A 27,878-nucleotide genomic window follows, 5' to 3' on the forward strand; every position below is an offset into this window, starting at 1 on the left:
CTGGAGGACGGCAGCAGTCTCCGGCTGAGCTGACTTCTCTTTCAGTGGAGTCACCTGCCAGAAACAACACTCACATTAGGACAACATACTGACACGTGGCAGAGCGATGGAGTTTGTTTACTGACCGCTCCAACGTTCTTCAGGGCGGCCGTCATGGAGATGGCTTCAGCAGCAGCAGCAGCGTCTGGCTGAGAGGTCTGAGGAGGATCTGATGAAGACGATGATGATGAAGCTACGTGTCCTGCTGCAGCGACGCCAGGCTTCACCCCCCGAGCTGCGAGCTGCACCAACACAGAGGACCCAGGGTTAGACGTGAAGCAAAGCGCGGGCGAGGTGATGGACGCCTCTTTGCACTGGCTTTTAACGCTAGTTGAACCTGACATTTCTATATGTTTCTACTTATTGTGCTTTTTAATTATTGTTTTATTATTTTACTCCCATTGTGTTATTTTACTATACGATAATACTTTAAAGGTCAGATCAGGTCTGAAATGCTCCTGGCATCCCAGCAGCTCCATGTGTAACATCAACAGACAAACATCAACACACACGAGAAACAAACAACAACATGGAACATCACAGCAGCATCAGAGAGAGATGCTCAGAGAGCCTTCAGCGTGCATCTGATCTGTAGCTCTGTGTTCACTGAGAGGACTGTCTGGAGCACAGAGGATGCTTCAGGCTGTCTGGAGCACAGAGGATGCTTCAGGCTGACTGGAGCACAGAGGATGCTTCATGCTGACTGGAGCACAGAGGATGCTTCAGGCTGGAGCACAGAGGATGCTTCAGGCTGACTGGAGCACAGAGGATGCTTCAGGCTGGAGCACAGAGGACGCTTCAGGCTGACTGGAGCACAGAGGATGCTTCATGCTGACTGGAGCACAGAGGATGCTTCAGGCTGGAGCACAGAGGATGCTTCAGTCTGTCTGGAGCACAGAGGATGCTTCAGGCTGACTGGAGCACAGAGGATGCTTCAGGCTGACTGGAGCACAGAGGATGCTTCAGGCTGACTGGAGCACAAGAGGATGCTTCAGGCTGACTGGAGCACAGAGGATGCTTCAGGCTGACTGGAGCACAGAGGATGCTTCAGGCTGACTGGAGCACAGAGGATGCTTCAGGCTGACTGGAGCACAGAGGACGCTTCAGGCTGACTGGAGCACAGAGGACGCTTCAGGCTGACTGGAGCACAGAGGACGCTTCAGGCTGACTGGAGCACAGAGGATGCTTCAGGCTGACTGGAGCACAGAGGATGCTTCAGGCTGACTGGAGCACAGAGGATGCTTCAGGCTGACTGGAGCATAGAGGACGCTTCAGGCTGACTGGAGCACAGAGGATGCTTCAGGCTGTCTGGAGCACAGAGGACGCTTCAGGCTGACTGGAGCACAGAGGACGCTTCAGGCTGACTGGAGCACAGAGGACGCTTCAGGCTGACTGGAGCACAGAGGACGCTTCAGGCTGACTGGAGCACAGAGGACGCTTCAGGCTGACTGGAGCACAGAGGATGCTTCAGGCTGACTGGAGCACAGAGGATGCTTCAGGCTGACTGGAGCACAGAGGACGCTTCAGGCTGACTGGAGCACAGAGGACGCTTCAGGCTGACTGGAGCACAGAGGATGCTTCAGGCTGTCTGGAGCACAGAGGATGCTTCAGACTGGAGCACAGAGGATGCTTCAGGCTGGAGCACAGAGGATGCTTCAGGCTGACTGGAGCACAGAGGATGCTTCAGGCTGACTGGAGCACAGAGGATGCTTCAGGCTGACTGGAGCACAGAGGATGCTTCAGGCTGTCTGGAGCACAGAGGATGCTTCAGGCTGACTGGAGCACAGAGGATGCTTCAGGCTGGAGCACAGAGGATGCTTCAGGCTGACTGGAGCACAGAGGATGATTCAGGCTGACTGGAGCACAGAGGATGATTCAGGCTGTCTGGAGCACAGAGGATGCTTCAGGCTGACTGGAGCACAGAGGATGCTTCAGGCTGTCTGGAGCACAGAGGATGCTTCAGACTGGAGCACAGAGGATGCTTCAGGCTGGAGCACAGAGGATGCTTCAGGCTGACTGGAGCACAGAGGATGCTTCAGGCTGACTGGAACACAGAGGATGCTTCAGGCTGACTGGAGCACAGAGGATGCTTCAGGCTGACTGGAGCACAGAGGATGCTTCAGGCTGTCTGGAGCACAGAGGATGCTTCAGGCTGACTGGAGCACAGAGGATGCTTCAGGCTGTCTGGAGCACAGAGGATGATTCAGGCTGACTGGAGCACAGAGGATGCTTCAGGCTGTCTGGAGCACAGAGGATGATTCAGGCTGTCTGGAGCACAGAGGATGCTTCAGGCTGACTGGAGCACAGAGGATGCTTCAGGCTGTCTGGAGCACAGAGGATGCTTCAGGCTGTCTGGAGCACAGAGGATGATTCAGGCTGACTGGAGCACAGAGGATGCTTCAGGCTGTCTGGAGCACAGAGGACGCTTCAGGCTGGAGCACAGAGGATGATTCAGGCTGACTGGAGCACAGAGGATGCTTCAGGCTGGAGCACAGAGGATGCTTCAGGCTGTCTGGAGCACAGAGGATGCTTCAGGCTGACTGGAGCACAGAGGATGCTTCAGGCTGACTGGAGCACAGAGGATGCTTCAGGCTGACTGGAGCACAGAGGATGCTTCAGGCTGGAGCACAGAGGATGATTCAGGCTGACTGGAGCACAGAGGATGATTCAGGCTGTCTGGAGCACAGAGGATGCTTCAGGCTGGAGCACAGAGGATGATTCAGGCTGACTGGAGCACAGAGGATGATTCAGGCTGACTGGAGCACAGAGGATGCTTCAGGCTGACTGGAGCACAGAGGATGCTTCAGGCTGTCTGGAGCACAGAGGATGCTTCAGGCTGTCTGGAGCACAGAGGATGATTCAGGCTGTCTGGAGCACAGAGGATGCTTCAGGCTGACTGGAGCACAGAGGATGCTTCAGACTGACTGGAGCACAGAGGATGCTTCAGGCTGTCTGGAGCACAGAGGATGCTTCAGGCTGGAGCACAGAGGATGCTTCAGGCTGTCTGGAGCACAGAGGATGCTTCAGGCTGACTGGAGCAGAGAGGATGCTTCAGGCTGACTGGAGCACAGAGGATGCTTCAGGCTGTCTGGAGCACAGAGGATGCTTCAGGCTGACTGGAGCACAGAGGATGCTTCAGGCTGTCTGGAGCACAGAGGATGCTTCAGGCTGACTGGAGCACAGAGGATGCTTCAGGCTGTCTGGAGCACAGAGGATGCTTCAGGCTGTCTGGAGCACAGAGGATGATTCAGGCTGTCTGGAGCACAGAGGATGCTTCAGGCTGACTGGAGCACAGAGGATGCTTCAGGCTGTCTGGAGCACAGAGGATGCTTCAGGCTGACTGGAGCACAGAGGATGCTTCAGGCTGACTGGAGCACAGAGGATGATTCAGGCTGACTTCATTGATCTCCATCAGATGCAGTTCAGATTCTCTGTCAGAGCATGCTTTGGGTCCAGAGGATGCTGCTGGAGCCTCTCAGGTTATTATGGTCTGTGAGTCAGGAAGTCTCTGACAGGGTGACCAACTGTCTGTGAGCAGATTTCTAACAGGTGGAGCAGGTTAGATTTTAAAGCCGTTGTCAAACACTTGTACCAGGTAGTGTTGCTGTACTGCAGAACAGACACATCTGTAAGGGAAACTTCTGCAGCAATGGAGAGTCAGGACTCAGAGAGACACGAGGAGGGTCGGAGCTTTGATGTCAAACACTGGTGTTTATTACAAGTATCGGCCGGAGAAATTCACATCACAAGTCACACAGCCAGAGGTTCTGACTGCCCGGTGGGTTGCCATGTCAAAATCTGACCAGCCTCTCTCTCGATAGACCTTTTAACTAGCTTACAGAGAGTTAAACCACATATTGGGGGGCTGACGTAAACATTCTGGGAACACTGGAGATAGCCCCAACATCTGGAGACACTGAATCACCTGTCTGTGGTGCGTAGAAGCCAGCGTTCTCACAGTCATAAAACCCTCTGTGCCCGGTCATAAAAACTGGTAATATCAACAATAGCTGAAACTTCCCATTCCTTAAGACAGATAACAGACTCAGGGTTGGTCGTAAATGTCAACACACAGAAAAGGTTAGACTCCTAGGAGTAAGACAGAATTAATCCCCAACAACAATCACAGATGTAAAGAACAACAGAAGAATTTCTCTGCTCGCCCCAAAAGACCTCAGACGGCAGAAAAGTCAGATTTTTGAGAAAAAGTCAGATTTTTGAGAGAAATACCAACAAATTATCTTTTTTAGTTTTGACTACTTCCATTCTTGAGAAGATAATAAATACATGGATCCTGATATTGAAGCTCAAGCCGGAGACCAGGGAGATTTTTCTAACAAAAATAAAATAGCATTAAAAAATATGTTCTAGTTATTGTGCTATATATTCAATTTGGTCTTTCCATGACAGCAGATGGTCAATCTATATATCTATATATTGTATTTGTTCCCTGTACTGCACTCTGGTCAACGTGGGTTGTTTTTAAATGTGCTGTATAAATAAATGTGATTGATTGATAGATAAAGATGGAGATTGATGGATCTTACGTGCTCCTCCCAGGCTCTCTTCTCCCTCTCCAGCGCCTCCACCCTCTTCTTCTCCAGCTGCTCTCTCAGCACAGCAGCTCGAGTGTTAGCTTGAGCCTGACGGGAGGAGAAGCACAAGCAAAAGATCGTTTTTAAAGTAATAGCTCCATCTATTAAGCACAGTGATTTCATTAGCTTAAGTTATGGGAAAGAGCGCCGGTCAAAAAGCTTTATTCCTATAAGTCTTCCGGCTTCAATGTGACATATTAATGTAATCCTCCTCACTTTTAGCGCCTCGATCTTCCTTCTCTTGAGCTCGGCATCCTCGCTGGACTCCTGGCTGTCTGACCCGTCGCTGTCGTACTGAAACACAACAACAACAACAATAACAACAACACAGGAGAGGAAACGTCAGAAAACTCCCATTGCACCGTATCACTGCACTGGTTACCGGCGTCCTTCAGAATTCATTTTAAAGTGCTTTTAATGACTTGCAAGGCTTTACTTAACCTCGCCCTTAAACATATGTAAGTGACTCTCATTATCGACCTGCAAGGATTTTTGAGAAAAATCCTGAATTTTTTGAAAATGTCAGAATTCTCTTTTTTTGTTTTGACTAAAAATTGAAGCTCAAGCCGGAGACCACTGAGAAATAAAATAGCATGACAAATTGTTAAATGTGGAAATATAAATGTACAGTAACAAAATATAAAGCAGATGTTCACCTTCTCTCCTCTGAGCCGGGCTTTGATCTGCTGACGCTCGTTGAAGTTCTGCAGGCGGATCTGCCTCAGTCTGGATAGATACTCCTGAGGACACAGAGAGAGTCTCAGTCTGGAGAGACACTCCTGAGGACACAGAGAGAGCCTCAGTCTGGAGAGATACTCCTGAGGACACAGAGAGAGCCTCAGTCTGGAGAGATACTCCTGAGGACACAGAGAGAGTCTCAGTCTGGATAGATACTCCTGAGGACACAGAGAGAGTCTCAGTCTGGAGAGATACTCCTGAGGACACACAGAGAGTCTCAGTCTGGAGAGATACTCCTGAGGACACACACAGAGTCTCAGTCTGGAGAGATACTCCTGAGGACACAGAGAGAGTCTCAGTCTGGACAGATACTCCTGAGGACACACAGAGAGTCTCAGTCTGGAGAGATACTCCTGAGGACACACAGAGAGTCTCAGTCTGGAGAGATACTCCTGAGGACACAGAGAGAGTCTCAGTCTGGATAGATACTCCTGAGGACACACAGAGAGTCTCAGTCTGGAGAGATACTCCTGAGGACAAACAGAGAGTCTCAGTCTGGAGAGATACTCCTGAGGACACACAGAGAGTCTCAGTCTGGAGAGATACTCCTGAGGACACACACAGAGTCTCAGTCTGGAGAGATACTCCTGAGGACACAGAGAGAGTCTCAGTCTGGAGAGATACTCCTGAGGACACACAGAGAGTCTCAGTCTGGAGAGATACTCCTGAGGACACACAGAGAGTCTCAGTCTGGAGAGATACTCCTGAGGACACAGAGAGAGTCTCAGTCTGGAGAGATACTCCTGAGGACACAGAGAGAGTCTCAGTCTGGAGAGATACTCCTGAGGACAACAGAGAGAGTCTCAGTCTGGAGAGATACTCCTGAGGACACACAGAGAGTCTCAGTCTGGAGAGATACTCCTGAGGACACACAGAGAGTCTCAGTCTGGAGAGATACTCCTGAGGACACAGAGAGAGTCTCAGTCTGGAGAGATACTCCTGAGGACACACAGAGAGTCTCAGTCTGGAGAGATACTCCTGAGGACACACACAGAGTCTCAGTCTGGACAGATACTCCTGAGGACACACAGAGAGTCTCAGTCTGGAGAGATACTCCTGAGGACACACAGAGAGTCTCAGTCTGGAGAGACACTCCTGAGGACACACAGAGAGTCTCAGTCTGGACAGATACTCCTGAGGACACAGAGAGAGTCTCAGTCTGGAGAGATACTCCTGAGGACACAGAGAGAGTCTCAGTCTGGATAGATACTCCTGAGGACACAGAGAGAGTCTCAGTCTGGATAGATACTCCTGAGGACACAGAGAGAGTCTCAGTCTGGATAGATACTCCTGAGGACACACAGAGAATCTCAGTCTGGATAGATACTCCTGAGGACACACACAGAGTCTCAGTCTGGAGAGATACTCCTGAGGACACAGAGAGAGTCTCAGTCTGGATAGATACTCCTGAGGACACAGAGAGAGTCTCAGTCTGGATAGATACTCATGAGGACACAGAGAGAGTCTCAGTCTGGATAGATACTCCTGAGGACACAGAGAGAGTCTCAGTCTGGATAGATACTCCTGAGGACACAGAGAGAGTCTCAGTCTGGATAGATACTCCTGAGGACACAGAGAGAGTCTCAGTCTGGAGAGATACTCCTGAGGACACACAGAGAGTCTCAGTCTGGATAGATACTCCTGAGGACACAGAGAGAGTCTCAGTCTGGAGAGATACTCCTGAGGACACAGAGAGAGTCTCAGTCTGGATAGATACTCCTGAGGACACAGAGAGAGTCTCAGTCTGGATAGATACTCCTGAGGACACACAGAGAGTCTCAGTCTGGAGAGATACTCCTGAGGACACACAGAGAGTCTCAGTCTGGATAGATACTCCTGAGGACACAGAGAGAGTCTCAGTCTGGAGAGATACTCCTGAGGACACACAGAGAGTCTCAGTCTGGAGAGATACTCCTGAGGACACACAGAGAGTCTCAGTCTGGAGAGATACTCCTGAGGACACAGAGAGAGTCTCAGTCTGGAGAGATACTCCTGAGGACACACAGAGAGTCTCAGTCTGGAGAGATACTCCTGAGGACACACAGAGAGTCTCAGTCTCAGCAGCATGGATGTAAAATGTGAGAAGCTTCATAATAATCTAAAGGCGTTTCCAAGATCTAACGGTTCCAGTTGGACTTCTTTAGCAACTTCTGCCTATAGTTGTTTTTAAATGAATCATTTGCTATTATTTTGTACACATGATTATAAAATGGTTCAATGTGAAGTCAAATCTTATATTTCTAAGTATGAAGAACCCCTAAACCTCAATGTAATGCTTCCAAGTCTTCAACCACTTTAGGGAACACACTGGTGGTCAAAATACTACACAAATATAAAAGTTGCACCAAAAATAAATTCAAAAGATCGTAATTTTTCGTGGCTTTTTTTTTTTATTCTACCGGTTCCAGTTGGACTTCATGAGAACATTCTGTCTGAAGTTGTTTTTAAAATGGTGTATAACTCTAGCTTTCCCACACATGATTATAAAAAGGGTTCAAAATAATGTGAAATCTCATATTTCCAATTGAAAATATGAAATGTTCTTGTAGGAAGAACCCCCTAATCCTCGAGTCAATGCTTCTTAGTCTCCAGCAACTCGTTGTGTTACTCTTGTGTTTTGGTACTTCTTGAAAACCAGCTGAGTTTATCCTGAGATAATTACACTCCTTAAAAACAGTATTATATGAACGTATGAATGTACGTTAACACGTTAACACGTCACTGCAGTAACAAGATAAACATCCAATCCACAGCGAACACAAAGCAGGAGGAGTGGTTATTACAATGGGACAACAAACAAACAATAACAATGGGCTCACAGCTGTGATCAATAACAGCCAAAATAATAACCAACATGTCACAGCGCTCGGTGTGCAGGGAGGGGTCATGAGGGCGAGATGCAGGGGTGCATTATGGGAGTTTAGTTCAGAAGGATCATCATTTCACTTAATTTTAAAATAATTATAGTTTTATCTTCATGTTTCTGCATTCAAGTTACAAATGGTTGTTATTGATAATTCATTGTGTAGTGGTTGCTTTTCTCCATGATATTTACTCGACATTTCCTCAATATTTCCTCAATATTTCCTCGACGTTTCCTCGACATTTCCTCAATATTTACTCGACGTTTCCTCGACGTTTCCTCAATATTTACTCTACGTTTCCTCTATATTTCCTCGACGTTTCCTCAATATTTCCTCGACGTTTCCTCGACGTTTCCTCAATATTTCCTCTACGTTTCCTCTATATTTCCTCGATATTTCCTCGACGTTTCCTCAATATTTACTCTACGTTTCCTCTATATTTCCTCGACGTTTCCTCAATATTTCCTCGACGTTTCCTCAATATTTCCTCTACGTTTCCTCAATATTTCCTCGACGTTTCCTAGATATTTCCTCAATATTTACTCTACGTTTCCTCGACGTTTCCTAGATATTTCCTCTACGTTTCCTCAACATTTCTTCAATATTTACTCTACGTTTCCTCTATATTTCCTCGATGTTTCCTCTACGTTTCCTCTACGTTTCCTCGACATTTCCTCTATATTTCATCAATATTTACTCTACGTTTCCTCGACCTTTCCTAGATATTTCCTCTACGTTTCCTCAACATTTCCTCAATATTTACTCTACGTTTCCTCTATATTTCCTCGATGTTTCCTGGATGTTTCCTCGACGTTTCCTCTATATTTCCTCAATATTTACTCTACGTTTCCTCGACCTTTCCTCTACGTTTCCTCGACATTTCCTCGACGTTTCCTAGATATTTCCTCTACGTTTCCTCAACATTTCCTCAATATTTACTCTACGTTTCCTCTATATTTCCTCGATGTTTCCTCTACGTTTCCTCGACCTTTCCTCGACATTTCCTAGATATTTACTCGACATTTCCTCAATATTTCCTCTACGTTTCCTCAACGTTTCCTCGACATTTCCTCGACGTTTCCTCGACGTTTCCTCTACGTTTCCTCAATATTTACTCGACATTTCCTCAATATTTACTCGACATTTCCTCAACGTTTTCTTGTCAGCTGGATTGTTCTCGTTGTGTTTCCCATGTGTGATTTGGTGCTTCTTGAAAACCTTGTCCTGAGATAATTAAGCTCCTTCTACGAGACAACACTTCACCCAGAACACGGTACGATGATAGCTTCAACACGTCAGCCAGAATAAAATATAAATCCTGCAGCAAACGATAAAGATGAACATCCAATCCACAGCGAACACAAAGCAGGAGGAGTGGTTATAAAAATGGGACAACAAACAAACAATAACAATGGGCTCACAGCTGTGATCAATAACAGCCAAAATAATAAACATCATGTCACAGCGCTCGGTGTGCAGGGAGGGGTCATGAGTTGAGATGCAGGGGTGCATTATGGGAGTTTGTCGACTCCTACCTCCTCCTCCCGGTTGGCTCTGGGCCTCCTGAAGCGGATCGAGCCCCCCCGGCTCCCGTACGTCGCTGCCAGGTTTTGCCGCGTTCCCTGTTCACCGTTTCATTTCATTTAACCACATTTAAAACATCGTGCCAAAACCTACTTTGGATGAGTGGATTGACATCGGTTGTGATATGTTTGAGATGGAAAGGATAACCCTCGCTTTGAGGGAATGTTTTTGTGGAGATGGGAAAAGTGGATAATATATGTTACGACCATCATTCGTCTAGAAGGGATTTGTATGTCTTTTGTTCTATGCCCCCTGTTTGAATAGGTTGCAGGTACCCCCCCATAACCCTGCTGGTGATTATGTTCGTACTGTATGTTAGCGCGTGTTTGAAGGTCAGTGAGGCCTCTGATTATCCACTAATATGTATGTTTGATTTGTGATTTCACTGTTAACTACAGAAGGCTTACAGAGAAGATTGTATTGTCTATGATTGTATGTGAAAAGCTGAATAAAAAAACATCGTGCCGTCACAGTAAGGGGTCAGGAGCTAACGGCCATCCATTATCACAGCATGTACATTCAATATAGTGATGTTTAAAGCTGGCTGCCTGTAAACACATGTAACGTCTTATTACTCGTGAGTCTCAGCGTGGAGTTGGACCTGAATCACAGACATCCTGGGGCTTTATAAACATGTCTGATCCGGCTCGAGCTGCAAAATCTCAACAAGTCAAAGGTCTTTTTAAACTTAACCCACAACAACCCGGACCCATTTCTACTTTAGGGGAAATGATGGGACATCTTGGACATGTAATTATGGGAACCCAAAGTCACATGACCTGGCCTATGACCCAGCAGACTGTTCAGCGTGAGTCACTTAAGGACTTCATGAGATCAAATAAAGGCTAACAGCTGTATACGGAACCTTCCAGAACACTGAAATGTCTCATGGGTTAAATGTGACCGGTTTCTCTCAGCATGTGCCCTTAACATCTCTTTATAAGTGTCTGTACGTACCAGCTGTCCCTCGGCTCGCACCTTGTTGAGCATGGCTTCTCTCTTCCTCTGCAGAAACTCTTCCACCTGATAGGCCCGTCCTGCAGCCATGTGACCCCGAGACCTGAACACACAACAAGGGTCATCAGTACTGTCAACACTATGGAATCAAGGGCAACTACATGCACTAAAATGCCTTAAGTTTCCCTCAAGTGTTACACTTAATGTACTGCAGCAGCTTAACAGCAGATTCAAAGCTATTAAGGTTCATACGGGAGCATGTGCTTGATGTAGTCACACGAGTGATAGTTATATATTCACAAAGCTGGCCTTTAGAGAGTTGAATTTTAAGTAAACCAAATAACTCATGGGAGGAAAGAGTTATACTTCAGCAGGAATACAATAAAACAAAGCACTAAAAAAGCCAATAGGAATCAGACAGACGCAACGATTGTTAATTCAAAGTCTGTAGGTAGAAAAGACTTTGGTAAGTGTGGAATTGTATGGATTTAATGGAAGTAAAATATTTAAGATAAGGATCAAATAAACTGGAGTGAGGGTTTTTATGGAAAAAGACTTAAAGACTTCTTTAGAGCACCCGTTTTCTTCTAATGAAGCCTCAACCCGTGTTTTGTTTGGATCAGGGCGCTGTCACTGACCGGCTGATGTGAGCAGCTTTAGAGTCGTGCTGCAGACGCTGCAGTTCCCTCTTGATGGCGTCCGGGTTCAGGACCCGGGCCGGGCTGCTGGGCAGAACCGGGCCTGCAGCCGCCGGGACCCTGCAGGGGACCAGAAGACACACAGATCTCCTTAAATACAGGGATGGGGCTGTACAGGATATCAGCTTTTATATTCAGTGTGCATGTTTTGATTTGAAATAACTGCCATGTGTGGAATAAACACAAAAATAAAGGTGAACACAGAGTCCCTGAACGCACCGTGCCGGGCTGCCTGGTGCCGGGCTGCCTGGTGCCGGGCTGCCTGGTGCCGGAGACGCTCCTCTCATCTGGTCCAGCAGCAGCGTGGTAGTGTTCGTACGGAGTTTTACTGGGAAGGTAACCCGGACCGGCCCACTGCCCCCCCCCTGCAAAACACTGAGGAGGAGCACAGGAGGAGGTGAGCACAACACTGAGGAGGAGCCCAGGAGGAGGTGAGCACAACACTGAGGAGGAGCCCAGGAGGAGGTGAGCACAACACTGAGGAGGAGCCCAGGAGGAGGTGAGCACAACACTGAGGAGGAGCCAGGAGGAGGTGAGCACAACACTGAGGAGGAGCACAGGAGGAGGTGAGCACAACACTGAGGAGGAGCCCAGGAGGAGGTGAGCACAACACTGAGGAGGAGCCCAGGAGGAGGTGAGCACAACACTGAGGAGGAGCCCAGGAGGAGGTGAGCACAACACTGAGGAGGAGCCCAGGAGGAGGTGAGCACAACACTGAGGAGGAGCCCAGGAGGAGGTGAGCACAACACTGAGGAGGAGCCCAGGAGGAAGTGAGCACAACACTGAGGAGGAGCCCAGGAGGAGGTGAGCACAACACTGAGGAGGAGCCCAGAGGCCTGTTCTACGAAGCCGGTTCAACCTAACCTGGATATGTTTGAGTTAGCCGGTTGGCCTAATCCAAAACATACGCGCTCTCGCTAAGCGGTCCTACGACGAGGGTTATCAAGTGGATCGCTCAAGCCAGCCGTGTCCTATCTAGTTAGGTGTTCACATGAGAGGGGTGGTATCTGGAGCATTCGACCAATCACAGACATGGAGAAGCGCACTGACAGCGCAGCGTCATACTTCCTGAATGAAAAGTCAACTCTAATATTAGACATATGAAGAAGTTAAACTTTAAACATCCATGACTTAAACACTTGATCCAGGATCAAAGCCACAGAGCTGCACCTGCAAGGTGAACACAGCTGGGAACAGAACAAGTGTTTGAATGCGTACATTAACAGCTTTATGATATCACTGCCCGTCTAAGACACCATCTGACTTTCATTACATTTGACTCCAGTGTTTCCTCAACTTAATGTGTTGCTTCAAATAATGCTTCTGCATCCAGTCTGTGACGCTGTGAGTGTTGCACGGCCAGATACGGCTCAGCTGACTCAGATCAGGAGATGATACATTATGAAGTGATATGGACTGTACTTAATGTGACTCTGATCCGGTTACTTATGTTGTGGCAGATATTTCAGTAAGCTTTCTTAACGCTAATGTTATAATAGTCAGATTGCTCTGAAGATGGAGCTGATATTCTATTCATGTTCACGTTCACACAGTCGCTGATTGTTGCCGGCCGTCTTTCCTGCGACGGCAGCTTTTCTGTATTTCCTTTCTCCTGTAATATGACTTGATCGCTTTAAACTCCGCACACTGAGCTCTGATTGGTCAGCAGGCGGTGCTTTCACTGAGTTGAGCTCTTAGCCTGCAACCTAACCTGCTCCGGAGCAGGTTAGCCGCTCAGCATCAGTTACCATGGAGATCTAGCCGCTAAGAAGAGAACCAGCGTCGTAGGACCGGAAACCCAGAGTTAACCTGAAGTTAGCCGCTAAGAGAACATCAGGCTTCGTAGTACAGGCCTCTGGAGGAGGTGAGCACAACACTGAGGAGGAGCCAAGTATACAAATATACATAACTTTGAAATTCTGAAATGTTTCAAAATTCTGACTTTAATAAAATACCTTAATTCTGACTTTTCTCATAAAATCTTGAAATTCAGCTTTTTTTCAGAAAATCTCTAAAATGTTGACTTTTTTTCTCAAAATTAGGACTTTTTTCAGAAAATCCTAATCTTTTTGTTAAAATCTCAAAATTCTGACTTTTTTCCCATAAAATCTTAAAAATCAGATTTTTTTTCTTAAAATCTCAAAATTCTGACTTTTTTTCTTAAAATCTCTAAATTCTTTTGGACGTGGCAAATGGAGCTGCTGCGATGTAAGAAACATCACAGCCTTGATCTGAGACTGAGGTATTATTCTGGTCTTGTCTCGTAGGTGGAGTTCAGGTGAAGGCGACGATGGGATAATGATCAGGTGCTCCAGTACCTTCCTCTCGGGGCTGCTGCCTCCACTGGAGCTCAGCACGTGTCTCCAGCCCTGCTCTCTGGCCTGGTTTATCCGGTTTATCTGTTAGAAGATCACAGGTTCATCATTACTTCACTTTAAGGACATTTATCCGTTCAGATGCCCCCTACCACCTGTTGACAAATAAAGACAAATAACCAAGAAACCACAGAATCTTTTTTAATACAAAAGCTGTTTCAATAATTAGCTTGAAGTATTTAGTTTACCTAATTTGTGAAAAATGTTCAACAATTCTGAAACTCAATTAGGTAAAGTATTGTAATAAATAAAGAATGTTGACGAATCACCCACCTTTTCCTTTTCATATCTCTTCATCTGCTCCGCTTTAAACAGGATCATCTGAGAGGGAACAATGACACATATCAGTAAGAGCTGCACACGTTCATATTCCCAAGCAAAACTAGTACATGCATTTGTATATTCTCTGATCCCAGCCTCTCCTATAGGGCTGGGCAAAATATCATTATCTATATTGTGATAAAAGACCACACATCGAGAAACTCCCTCTGGAGGGAACAGGGAGGGATTTGAGCATTTAGAGACCATTTACATGCACTAAAACCAATAGAACCCAGAACAGGAGGGAGCAACCACCGAAAGCAGAACAGGGCCTCTTTGAATGTTTAACAGACACACATTGAGCCAGATTACTCGCTAATAAAATCCCCCTTTCTTTTTTAAACCTCACCCAGTTAAACCCACCTGCTCTCTCTGTTTCCTCTCCCTCTCGATCAGCTCCATCCTCTTCCTCCTCATGCCGTCCTGAAACGTTAAAGCAACTGTGTAGTGAGGAGGTTACACATCAGGCAGAACACGGAGAATGGTGGGTTACGTATTGTAACCCTAGTTATATCTCACACAGGCTCCGCCCTCTACTGGGTACTACTCTCATCAATGATACGCGAGCGTTCACACACTGAAGTTGTATAAACGTAGCCGGCCAATCAGGGCGAGCCTACCTGAATGCTCGCAGGCTCATTTATCCGATGGATAAACGCCCTGTCGTCCTACAACATCGACCCACCACACAGCCATACCACGCGTAGAGTGTGCACGGACCCCAGTGGGGAAGGCTCTCCCCGCCCGCCCATAGGCATGTGAAATGGCCACACCATCCCCAAAGCACACAAACAGCTGTTCAGTGCGCCTAATGGAAGCCGTGCGCCCCACATAACCTGCGAGCGCACGCACTGGGCAGAGGGGGTGCCATTTTGCCTCCCTGTCCCCAGTGTGGGGTGGAAGACTAAAGCCGTCTAACTGTATAGCCCTCGACCTGAACGAACTCCTTAGCTTCTTGGGAACAAAGGAGGGGTTCGGTCTGAGTGAAGTCAAGGCAAGCAGCAAAGCTGTTTTCAATGATAGCGCCTTCAGGAAGGAGAGCTCCAGAGGCTCAAATGGTTCTGTAACCAAAGCCTCGAGCACCAACGGCAGATCCCAAGATCCCATCACGGGGTGGATACATGCACCACTGGCCGCTGTCTCCTGACCCCCTGCAAAGAATGCGTCATCAGCGGTTGACTAAAGGCTGACCTGCCGCCAAATCCCTCATGGCAGGACGAGATGGCTGCTGATTACACCTTCACTGTAGAATGAGCCAGCCCCCAGTCCACCAGTATCTGTCAATAGGACAGAATAGAGCCCAACGTACAGGATAGAGGCTCTAGACTCCTTTATTCACACCATGGCTGGAATCCCAACCACTTCGTCCAGTGGCAGGCCGTTACGGCCGTAATAATGCCGTGACCATACTGACGGTGAAAGGCATGAATCGGAGCCATCACACTAGGCGAGATGTGTTTTCTGACAACACGCCGGCCATAATGTCCCTGCACCCGCATAGTGACAGCACTTCCTGCGGTTTATCACACACATGCACGCGCCCACCGGCTGCCTCCTTTACTGGAGTTACAACGTGGGCGGCGAGTGGCGAACCGTGTCTCACAATGGGTGCCCAGTTAACATCGTATGAAACAGATCTTGCCGAATTCAACGAGACATGAGGAAATGTGGGATTGTGGAGAGAAATGACTCTTACTCTGGGATGAATTCAATTGTTTTTATTAAACATTTGTCACACACATCACTTTTAATGACATTACAAGAAGAACTCCCCCTCGTGTCTTGGGTGGTGAGGCACACAGCTCTCGCCGCCGGGACGCTTCCTCCCACAGCCCGTCACTTCCGGGAGGACAGCCCACTCCACCCCGAAGCTCTCTATCGCCGCAGCGGAGGCCTGTCGGGATCGCGCAGCCTGTCCCCGCGGGTATTGAGCCGGTTCCCCAGGACCAGCCGAGGAGGTAGAGGGAGCAGCTGGAGCCATGGGTGCTCTAAACCGGCGCCTTTCCCTCCTCCTCACCGTGGTGCCGCGCTCTCCCCTTTGAGGAAGAGCCCGAGGCAGCATACGGCTAAGCTGCGACTTTTCTTCCTCCAAGCGTCTGAAACGCTGTGTGACCGATGAGATCGATCCAAAGAGCCCTTCCGTGGCTACGGGGGCCCCTAGGAGATCATCACGGTCCTTCCTGGAGGGAGCAGCGAGTCCCAGCCAGACGTGGCGTGATCCCACTGTGGCCAGGCACATTACACGGCCAGCTGCGGCGGCCACACCATGGATCAGATTATTCATCTGCCCAATGCTGCGGTCCAAATAATCGCTCCGATCTTGCGATGGCGAGGCGGGGGCGTCCTGCTGAGGAGTAATCAGCGAGACGCCCAACACCCCAAGATTATTCGCCGCTGCAGCCTCAGGGTGCTCTCGGTCACGAGGTAGCGGCTTTTTACCCTCCGCCCATCTGCTGCCTGTGGGAGCAGATGGGCTGCCAGGCTCTCATCAAGGGGGGGCACGCCGGGACACGCTGTGTCCGTGCGGCCCTGCACCCTGAGGATACCCACCATGCCAGCCACCGGAGCCTTCGTCCTCAGTGGCTGCCGCCACGAACCCTCCACACACTGCCAGATATCTGGCAGCGGGGGCGAACCGAAGGCTGGCTGCGCCGGGCGGATCGGGCCGTAGAACCCCTGGTGGAGGCGGCTCACCGGCTTCGGCGGCAGTGGTGGGGGGAGCGCTAGCCCTACATGCTCCGCCTCCATGTTCATCACCAGGGGGAAGTCCTGGCGGACAGACCTGGGCGGTGGACCCCGGACCCGAGAAGTCCTCGCCATCTTCCTCCCCGGCAAACGGAGCGCCTCGCATCGCAGGAATGGCGAATATAAAAGGAGTCGCCTCGACATCCTGGTCCCCAATCTCCACCACCTCGAGCTCAGCCTCGGTGTCATCGCCACGCGGTGAGGCGTAGCGGGTCCTGAAATAGTCCCACCGTTTCATGTCAGGCCCCAGACACAGGAAGCAGAGATGATGGGGATCCGCGCCCGCTATTAAGCCAGGGCACGAAGGACAGGCCTCCTGAGGTGGCGACTCCATGGAGCTGAGTTGCTTCTTCTTTAGGTGTTGTCTCGCTCGCTGAAGAGAAAAGGATGACAGTCAGGAGGCGTAGCCGCCTTATATACTGTGAGCCTGCGCGCATTCAGGTAGGCTCTCCCTGATTGGCCGGCTGCGTTTATACAACTTCAGTGTGTGAACGCTCGCGTATCATTGATGAGAGTAGTACCCATAGAGTCCAGTAGAGGGCGGAGCCTGTGTGAGATAGAACATGGAGCACATAGGGAACGAGAGGGGGAAAATAGAGAACACGGAGAATATGTAAAACATGGACAACATGAAGAAGATAGAGAACACGGAGCACATGAAGGTAGAGATCAGGCGTTATAGAATACTTTTTAGATTTCTAAAGCGCTTTTCCTTGAGCTCAAAGACGCTTTACATAAAATGATGAGGGTCTCAGTTGTACCTCATGTTTCTTCCTCTCTTCCTCCACGTGACTCACTCTCCTGGGGGGGGCTGCAGGGGGAGGGGCCTAAGCAACACATAACAGGGGGGGGATCAGAGTCTGCACACACACTATGATGGCAAAACACACACACAGGAGTGGCCTCTTCTCACGTATGAGCTCAATATCGAACAGTTTTTCGAGAGAGAACCAGAATGACAGTGAACTCACAGGTCTGTGTCTCACGGCTGGTTTCCTGTCTGCAGGTCTCTTGGCGGCGTCCTTCCTCACGGTTAAAGGCACTCCGTATTTACAGGCTGGTTTCGTGATCCTCTGAGCGGGGGGGATGGAGCCGGGGGTCGGACGCTTGGCTGGAAACACAAGGAACATATTTCAAGTCAAATCAAAGTCAACTTTATTGTCAATCTTTCAGTTTGTGTGTAGAGACAGAGAGATCGAAATACCAGTTCCCACAATCCGGAATACGGAAATATGTATATCCTACACACACACAATTGACTGAAGTTGTTTTTCAAGCTCCAACTCAGTATTAAAGGTCACCTATTATGCAACATGTGTCCCCTCTGTGTGAAGAGATTCTGAAACAGGAACATAGAACTCTCTTTTTGTCCTGATCCATCTTTATAAAAACCTGCGTGTCTGATTATATAAGGATGTGACCAGCATTTGACCCCGACGCTCTGTGAGGGGCGGGGCTCACACACAGCCCGGCGCTCTGTGAGGGGCGGGGCTCACACACAGCCAGGCGTGCTGTGAGGGGCGGGGCTTACACACAGCCAGGCGTGCTGTGAGGGGCGGGGCTCACTCACAGCCAGCGCGCTGTGAGGGGGCGGGGTTCACACACAGCCAGGCGTTGCTGTGAGAGGGGCGGGGCTCACACACAGCCAGGCGCTCTGTGAGGGGCGGGGCTCACACAGCCTGGCGCTGTGAGGGGCGGGGCTCACACACAGCAGGCGTGCTGTGAGGGGCGGGCTCACACACAGCCAGGCGTCTGTGAGGGGCGGGCTCACACACAGCCAGGCGCTCTGTGAGGGGCGGGGCTACACACAGCCGGCGCTGTGAGGGGCGGGCTCACACACAGCCAGGCGCTCTGTGAGGGGCGGGGCTCACACACAGCGGCGCGCTGTGAGGGGCGGGGCTCACCACAGCCAGGCGTCTGTGAGGGGCGGGGCTCACACACAGCCAGGCGCTCTGTGAGGGGCGGGGCTTACACACAGCCCGGCACGCTGTGAGGGGCGGGGCTCACTCACAGCCAGGCGTGCTGTGAGGGGCGGGGCTCACACACAGCCAGGCGCTCTGTGAGGGGCGGGGCTCACACACAGCCAGGCGCTGTGAGGGGCGGGGCTCACAACAGCCAGGCTCTGTGAGGGGCGGGGCTCACACACAGCCAGCGCTCTGTGAGGGGCGGGGCTCACACACAGCCCGGCGTGCTGTGAGGGGCGGGGCTCACCACAGCCAGGCGCTGCTGTGAGGGGCGGGGCTCACACACCGCCAGGCGCTGTGAGGGCGGGGCTCACCACAGCCAGCGCGCTGTGAGGGGCGGGGCTCACACACAGCCAGGCCTCTGTGAGGGGCGGGGCTCACCCACAGCCAGGCGCTGTGAGGGGCGGGGCTCACACACAGCCAGGCGCTCTGTGAGGGGCGGGGCTCACACACAGCCCGCGCTGTGAGGGGCGGGCTCACACACAGCCAGGCGCTCTGTGAGGGGCGGGGCTTACACACAGCCAGGCGCGCTGTGAGGGGCGGGGCTCACACACAGCCCGGCGCGCTGTGAGGGGCGGGGCTCACCCCAGCCAGGCGCTGTGAGGGGCGGGGCTTACAGACAGCCGGTCTGTGAGGGGCGGGGCTCACACACAGCCAGGCGCGCTGTGAGGGGCGGGGCTCACACCAGCCAGGCGTGCTGTGAGGGGCGGGGCTCACACACAGCCAGGCGCTGTGAGGGGCGGGGCTCACACACAGCCAGGCGTCTGTGAGGGGCGGGGCTCACAACAGCCAGGCTGTGTGAGGGGCGGGGCTCACACACAGCCCGACGCGCTGTGAGGGGCGGGGCTCACACAGCCAGGCGTGCTGTGAGGGGCGGGGCTCACACACAGCCAGGCGCTCTGTGAGGCGTGGGGCTCACACACAGCCAGCCACGCTGTGAGGGGCGGGGCTCACACACAGCCAGCCACGCGGTGAGGGGCGGGGCTCACACACAGCCAGGCGTGCTGTGAGGGGCGGGGCTCACACACAGCCAGGCGCTCTGTGAGGGGCGGGGCTCACACACAGCCAGCGCGCTGTGAGGGGCGGGGCTCACACACAGCCAGGCGCTGTGAGGGGCGGGGCTCACACACCAGGCGCTCTGTGAGGGGCGGGGCTCACACAGCCAGGCGTGCTGTGAGGGGCTCACACACAGCCAGGGGCGCTGTGAGGGGCGGGGCTCACACACAGCCAGGCGATCTGTGAGGGGCGGGGCTCAGACACAGGTGTTGTGAGGGGCGGGGCTCACACACAGCCCGACGCGCTGTGAGGGGCGGGGCTCACACACAGCCAGGCGTCTGTGAGGGGCGGGGCTCACACACAGCCAGGCGCTCTGTGAGGGGCGGGGCTCACACACAGCCAGGCGCTGTGAGGGTGGGGCTCACACACAGCCAGGCGCTCTGTGAGGGGCGGGGCTCACACACAGCCAGGCGTGCTGTGAGGGGCGGGGCTGTGAGGGGCGGGGGCTCACACACAGCCAGGCGCGCTGTGAGGGGTGGGGCTCACACAGCCAGGCGCTCTGTGAGGGGCGGGGCTCACACCAGCCAGGCGCTGCTGTGAGGGTGGGGCTCACACACAGCCAGGCTCTGTGAGGGGTGGGGCTCACACACAGCCAGCCACGCTGTGAGGGGCGGGGCTCACACACAGCCAGGCGTGCTGTGAGGGTTGGGGATCACACACAGCCAGGCGTGCTGTGAGGGGCGGGGCTGTGAGGGGCGGGGCTCACACACAGCCAGGCGTGCTGTGAGGGGCGGGGCTCACACACAGCCAGGCGTGCTGTGAGGGGCGGGGCTCACACACAGCCAGGTCAGGACACTCCGCGTGCAGCAGCCAAATGAATAATATAGAGACAAGCAGGAGACAACGTGTGACTTACTCGAGGGGAATTTGAAGTTAAATGGAAGTGGTTGCAAAACCTGAATACACATCTCGATTCTCCGGTGTGGGAATATTTTGGATTCATTCATTTGTTTAAAAAAGGTAGCAAGAAAAGCTAGCAATACGACCAATCTTAAACTGCACCTGAAACACAACCACCCCGTTCCGTTTCCCAGCTGGGAGCAAACACGGCAGCTGGAGATGGAGAGCCCCCACCTCCCCGACAGTTTGCTATGAAAGATGCATTTGCCCGACAATGCAAACACAAACACGATAGCACACAATGGCTGTAGGACTCACACACACTTGGCTGTTGTTTTAAGGAGGTTTTTTGCTTGTGAGACAATGTGTGCTCATATTTATTTATTTATATATAAATATTATATATTTTTTTACTACTGCATTTTCACTAATGCAATTGCGTGTTTTGGCCACAAGAGAGCGCTGTTTTCCAGCCCGAGTCTATTTAATGTATTGTTTTGGTTGGGTGTGATTTATTTAATACATTTTTTATAATTTTATTTATTTGTTATATATAATTTATATATTTACATTTGATTTCACATTCATTTGCAATGTTGAATGTTCAATAAAAGTTCTGTTGTCGTTTATCGCAATAATTTCTGGGAAAATGTATCGTCCAACAGAATGAATTATGGTGACCTAGTCACAATGTTTTTTTGGCTTGTGTAACCATTAGCCAGGGGTGGGTGGGTTATCGTGCTGGTTTCCCCCTCCCAAAGTAAAACCAGGAGAAACTCAAAGTCTCTAAATATGTTAACGATATTGATCGGAGCTGCTTCAGAGTAAAAGATGCTCTTAAGATTTAATGAAATGCAAAGAGAGGAACTTGCTTCACAGTCACGATGTGGATACTACCATCACCCCCCCCCCCCCCACATGTGTCCTACCTGCTGGTCCCGGCACCACGCCCACTTTAGGCTGCTTGTGAAGAAAATTATGGCGAAATTCCTGAGCGATGATCTGAAATCAGAGGAGAGAGAGAACATGATTTTATTTATACCAGCTTCATGTAAATCCAGTCCAAGTGTGTGTGTGTGTGTGTGTGTGTGTGTGTGTTGTGTGTGTGTGTGTGTGTGTGTGTGTGTGTGTGTGTGTGTGATACCTGTGGTGTGTGTACATGTGTGTGTTCGTATGAGAGTGCCTCTGTGTGTGAGTGTGTATCTCTGCGTGTGTGTGGTCCGTATGTGTGTGTGTGTGTGTGTGTGTGTGTGTGTGTGTGTGTACCTGAGGAGAGAGGAAGCTCTGGATCCTGTAACAGAGGAAGGGTTTCTCTGTGTGTGTGTGTGTGTGTGTGTGTGTGTGTGTGTGTGTGTGTGTGTGTGTGTGTACCTGAGGAGAGAGGAAGCTCTGGATCCTGTAACAGAGGAAGGGTTTCTGTGTGTGTGTGTGTGTGTGTGTGTGTGTGTGTGTGCGTGCGTGCGTGCGTGCATGTGTGTACCTGAGGAGAGAGAAAGCTCTGGATCCTGTAACAGAGGAAGGGTTTCTCTATGTGTGTGTGTGTGTGTGTGTGTGTGTGTGTACCTGAGGAGAGAGGAAGCTCTGGATCCTGTAACAGAGGAAGGGGTTCTGTGTGTGTGTGTGTGTGTGTGTGTGTGTGTGTGTGTGTGTGTGTGTGTGTGTGTGTGTGTGTGTGTGTGTACCTGAGGAGAGAGGAAGCTCTGGATCCTGTAACAGAGGAAGGGGTTCTGTGTGTGTGTGTGTGTGTGTGTGTGTGTGTGGTGTGTGTGTGTGTGTGTGTGTGTGTGTGTGTGTGTGTGTGTACCTGAAGAGAGAGAAAGCTCTGGATCCTGTAACAGAGGAAGGGGTTCTGTGTGTGTGTGTGTGTGTGTGTGTGTGTGTGTGTGTGTGTGTGTGTGTGTGTGTGTGTGTGTGTGTGTGTGTGTGTGTGTGTGTGTGTGTGTACCTGAGGAGAGAGGAAGCTCTGAATCCTGTAACAGAGGAAGGGCTTCTCCAGCACGCTGCTGACGGAGGGTCTCTCTCTCGGGCTGCGTCTGAACAGCAGGCCCAGCAGAGAGCGCAGGTCCTGGGAGTAATGCAGGGAGACGGGGGGGTAGGAGCCCCGGATGATCTTCAGAACCAGGTTCTTCATGTTGCCGGCCTCAAACTGAGCGGAGGAACACACGATGGTGACATGGGGAAATACTGAGGGCCATTATACACAGTAAAGGAATAAGGTAGGGGTTATTCAGGGAGAGGGGGAGGCATGAGAAGTGATTTTAAAGCAAAGAAAGTCTTCAAATCAGTTTTTGTGGCCTTGGATTTAAGGACATGTTCTGCCTTTCTATGTTTTATATTATATTACAGCGAAGACCTTTGGGTTCTAACAAGACAAAAGATATTTAAAGACCGTTTTCACAATTTTCTTACATTTTATAAACCGACGAATAATCTGGATGGAGAATGCACATTTTAAAAAGGTCCCCTAATCTGCAGAATCCACTACTTCTTGTCTTTTCTACATAAACATGTGTCCCCAAAATCATATATCACCTCCTTATTTCCTTTCTATGCAACATATGTGTTGCCACCTTAAATATCAGTGACTACATTTGAGAAATGGGGGGGGGGGGTAATTCCCCTGGAAGTCTGATAAAAACAGGGCTAATAATTTCCTGTGTGAAACGGAGCAAACGCAGGGCTGATGTTTGTATAATGAAACAGCCCTGTGCTGAGGTTAACCCTGGGTAAACCAGGTGTGTTTGCAACGGGATCAATAATCACAGGGCTGAGGACAGATGGCGTAAAGAACCCAGACTCAGCTAAACAACATGAAAGCTGCATAAAACACACAAACAGTACTTACTGCATGCTTAAGGGTGCACATTTCATACAGGACACACCCAAGGGCCCAAACATCACTGCAGAGGGAGGGGGGGGGAGACAAGGATCAGTTCAGGGAAGTTTTACATCAATCACAAACAGTCACTTATTATGCAATCCAAATATGTATACATGTCCATTCAAATGACCGTGAAATCAGTTTCAACAGTTACTTTATCACCTTCTTTTTGTATTATTATTTTTCTAGTGTATTTTAATCTTTATTTTTTCCCTCGTGTGAATCCTGTTTTCCCCTCTGACCTGTTGCTGATGTAAACGCCTGAATTTCCCCACGGGGATAAATAAACTTCCATCTCATCTTCTCTAATATCAATAATTGGAGAAAGTGGATTTTCCTGCACAGCAAACTGGGACACTGTGATGCGTACCGTAACTCAATCACTGTAAAGCAGAGTGGATTACCTGCACCATTACAGAGAGGAAATCAATAGTGGCTTCCTGCCGCACCTTCACTCCATACAGAGGAGACAGGATCTCTCTAAAGAGGCTTCAACTGATCCTCATGTTCGACTGGTATTAAATATTCATTAACGACACACACGATAACACACACACTCCACATGCTCTACCTCTTGTTGTTGTACGGTTTGTTCTCACAGATCTCAGGGGACAGGTAATACGGCGTGCCAATACACGTTCTGGCCAGCTCTACAGTGCTGGAGACAAGAAGAGAGTCATGGTTTATTACTCACACATATCGGCTTTGTAAAGATACGCAACATGAACTCAGAGTATGTGATTCCCAGGAGGCCATCTGGTCCTCTCGTGAAAGAAAAAAGCACTTTGAGTTAATTTAGGCCGTAACGAACTCACCAGCTCTTAATAGAGCGGTGCAGGGAGGACGTGTTTACCCTGAAGGAAGCTCCTGTTCCCTCGACTAAAAGCAACGGGATTTCTCCAGAGGGTTTTGGAATATTGTAAAAAAGAAAGTCTGTGGAAAACTGTTTGATAAACGTTTTGTTCAGCCGGATAATCTCCACATGTCTACTTTTATAAATCATAACTCTAATGTCCAGAAGCTAAATGCTAACGTGATGCTACAAAGGAGCTACAGCCGAGTCCAGCAGCACGACTTCAACGTCACGCCGACTTCAGATCCAGATTCAAACTCACAGACTCTAGATGGAACGAGTTGAAGCGTTTGTTTGAACAGTCTGCAGGAGGCAGGGACTTGCTTTCAAGCAGAACAGAAACTAACTTAGAGGAGTGTTCACGTGTTCGGCGTCATGACGTACAACGGCCTCCACGACTTCTGTAGTCCTATTCAGCCACTTGGTAACAACCATCGTTTCTCAGACACGTCCACTCTTCAGAAATCACCAGTGGGGTCACTGCTGATGATTTAATGTAGAACAAAACGTGACCCGTCTCTTCAATGCGTCTCAACCACAGACCTTAGTTCAGATACTTTCCAGAACCCTATGGAGAGATCCCATTGGCTCAGAGACCAGGGAACAGGAAGTGGTGAAAACCTTGAAGTGAATATATCTGCACTTTCCTTGTTGAGTTTGAATCGTTATGGTTTTTGCACTTACTGTAACTCTCTATGGATCAAAGCGATATGTGATGTGATTTCACAAACCTGTTGAGCACCCGTGCGATCCCAAAGTCTCCGAGCTGTACGGTCCCGTCTTTAGTCAGGAATATGTTCTGAGTGGACATAATGAAAGATAAATAAAGTATAACATAACCAACGTTAACTCAGTGGGGGGGGGTCCGGTAGTGGTACCTGTGATTTGATGTCCCTGTGGAGGATCTTCCGGTCGTGCACGTGCTTCAGAGCCAGGCAGATCTGCACAAACCAGTCCAGGACCTACCAGAGAGGAACAGTTACATGTTAAAGGGGACCTAATATTAAGAATCCTCTTCCTCATGTCTCTTCTTCATCAACATGTGTCCCCTCTTCTTCATGTCTCTTCTACATCAACATGTGTCCCCTCTTCTACATGTCTCTTCTACATCAACATGTGTCCCCTCTTCTCCATGTCTCTTCTACATCAACATGTGTCCCTCTTCTTCATTTCTCTTCTACATCAACATGTGTCCCCTCTTCTTCATGTCTCTCTACAATCAACATGTGTCCCCCTCTTCTTCATGTCTCTTCTACATCAACATGTGTCCCCCTCTTCTTCATGTCTCTTCTACATCACATGTGTCCCCTCTTCTTCATGTCTCTTCTACATCAACATGTGTCCCCTCTTCTTCATGTCTCTTCTACATCAACATGTGTCCCCTCTTCTTCATGTCTCTCTTCTACATCAACATGGTGTCCCCTCTTCTTCATGTCTCTTCTACATCAACATGTGTCCCCTCTTCTTCATGTCTCTTCTACATCAACATGTGTCCCCTCTTCTTCATGTCTCTTCTACATCAACACTGTGTCCCCTCTTCTTCATGTCTCTTCTACATCAACATGTGTCCCCTCTTCTTCATGTCTCTCTACATCACATGTGTCCCCTCTTTCATGTCTCTTCTTACATCAACATGTGGTCCCCTCTTCTTCATGTCTCTTCTACATCAACATGTGTCCCCTCTTCTTCATGTCTCTTCTACCAACATGTGTCCCCTCTTCTTCATGTCTCTTCTACATCACATGTGTCCCCTCTTCTTCATGTCTCTTCTTCATTACACATGTGTCCCCTCTTCTTCATGTCTCTCTCTTCTTCAACAACATGTGTCCCCTCTTCTTCATGTCTCTTCTTCATCAACATGTGTCCCCTCTTCTTCATGTCTCTTCTACATCAACATGTGTCCCCTCTTCTTCATGTCTCTTCTACATCAACATGTGTCCCCTCTTCTTCATGTCTCTTCTACATCAACATGTGTCCCCTCTTCTTCATGTCTCTTCTACATCAACATGTGTCCCCTCTTCTTCATGTCTCTTCTACATCAACATGTGTCCCCTCTTCTTCATGTCTCTTCTTCATTAACATGTCCCCGTCCCCTTTCTTCATGTCTCTTCTTCATCAACATGTGTCCCCTCTTCTTCATGTCTCTTCTTCATCAACATGTGTCCCCTCTTCTTCATGTCTCTTCTACATCAACATGTGTCCCCCTCTTCTTCATGTCTCTTCTACATCAACATGTGTCCCCTCTTCTTCATGTCTCTTCCACATCAACATGTGTCCCCTCTTCTTCATGTCTCTTCCACATCAACATGTGTCCCCTCTTCTTCATGTCTCTCTCAACATGTGTCCCCTCTTCTTCATGTCTCTTCTACATCAACATGTGTCCCCTCTTCTTCATGTCTCTTCTACATCAACATGTGTCCCCTCTTCTTCATGTCTCTTCTACATCAACATGTGTCCCCTCTTCTTCATGTCTCTTCTACATCAACATGTGTCCCCTCTTCTTCATGTCTCTTCTACATCAACATGTGTCCCCTCTTCTACATGTCTCTTCTACATCAACATGTGTCCCCTCTTCTTCATGTCTCTTCTACATCAACATGTGTCCCCTCTTCTTCATGTCTCTTCTACATCAACATGTGTCCCCTCTTCTTCATGTCTCTTCTTCATTAACATGTGTCCCCTCTTCTTCATGTTCTCTTCTTCATCAACATGTGTCCCCTCTTCTTCATGTCTCTTCTTCATCAACATGTGTCCCCTCTTCTTCATGTCTCTTCTACATCAACATGTGTCCCCTCTTCTTCATGTCTCTTCTACATCAACATGTGTCCCCTCTTCTTCATGTCTCTTCCACATCAACATGTGTCCCCTCTTCTTCATGTCTCTTCCCATCAACATGTGTCCCCCTCTTCTTCATGTCTTCTTCTACATCAACATGTGTCCCCTCTTCTTCATGTCTCTTCTACATCAACATGTGTCCCATCTTCTTCATGTCTCTTCTACATCAACATGTGGTCCCCCTCTTCTTCATGTCTCTTCTTCATTAACATGTGTCCCCTCTTCTTCATGTCTCTTCTACATCAACATTGTCCCCTCTTCTTCATGTCTCTTCTTCATCAACATGTTTCCCCTCTTCTTCATGTCTCTTCTTCATCACACATGTGTCCCCTCTTCTTCATGTCTCTTCTACATCAACATGTGTCCCCCTCTTCTCCATGTCTCTTCTACATCAACATGTTCCCCTCCCCTCTTCTTCATGTCTCTCTCTACATCAACATGTGTCCCCTCTTCTTCATGTCTCTTCTACATCAACATGTGTCCCCTCTTCTGTCGTCCATGTCTCGTTCTACATCAACATGTGTCCCGCTCTT

The 27,878-nt window shown here is 49.5% G+C and overlaps 1 protein-coding gene across 1 annotated transcript; it reads right to left on the bottom strand.

The window, feature by feature from the left end:
- Positions 1-25,472, bottom strand: nek1 (NIMA-related kinase 1; the record flags this gene model as incomplete). The annotated part of the gene is given in 21 exon segments (XM_034227322.1): positions 1-54; positions 126-281; positions 4,587-4,682; positions 4,851-4,928; positions 5,291-5,374; positions 9,772-9,858; positions 10,778-10,880; positions 11,416-11,535; positions 11,695-11,718; positions 11,720-11,850; positions 13,794-13,874; positions 14,124-14,171; positions 14,535-14,594; positions 17,678-17,743; positions 17,888-18,027; positions 21,706-21,778; positions 22,722-22,922; positions 23,622-23,676; positions 24,229-24,315; positions 25,242-25,309; positions 25,389-25,472. Coding segments are annotated over 21 exon segments (1,896 nt in total), but the record flags the coding sequence as incomplete, so codon positions are not given.
- Between the last annotated feature and the right edge of the window lie 2,406 nt (positions 25,473-27,878).

Source organism: Gymnodraco acuticeps, unplaced genomic scaffold, assembly GCF_902827175.1.
Source record: "Gymnodraco acuticeps unplaced genomic scaffold, fGymAcu1.1, whole genome shotgun sequence".
Classification (NCBI taxonomy): Eukaryota; Metazoa; Chordata; class Actinopteri; order Perciformes; family Bathydraconidae; genus Gymnodraco; species Gymnodraco acuticeps.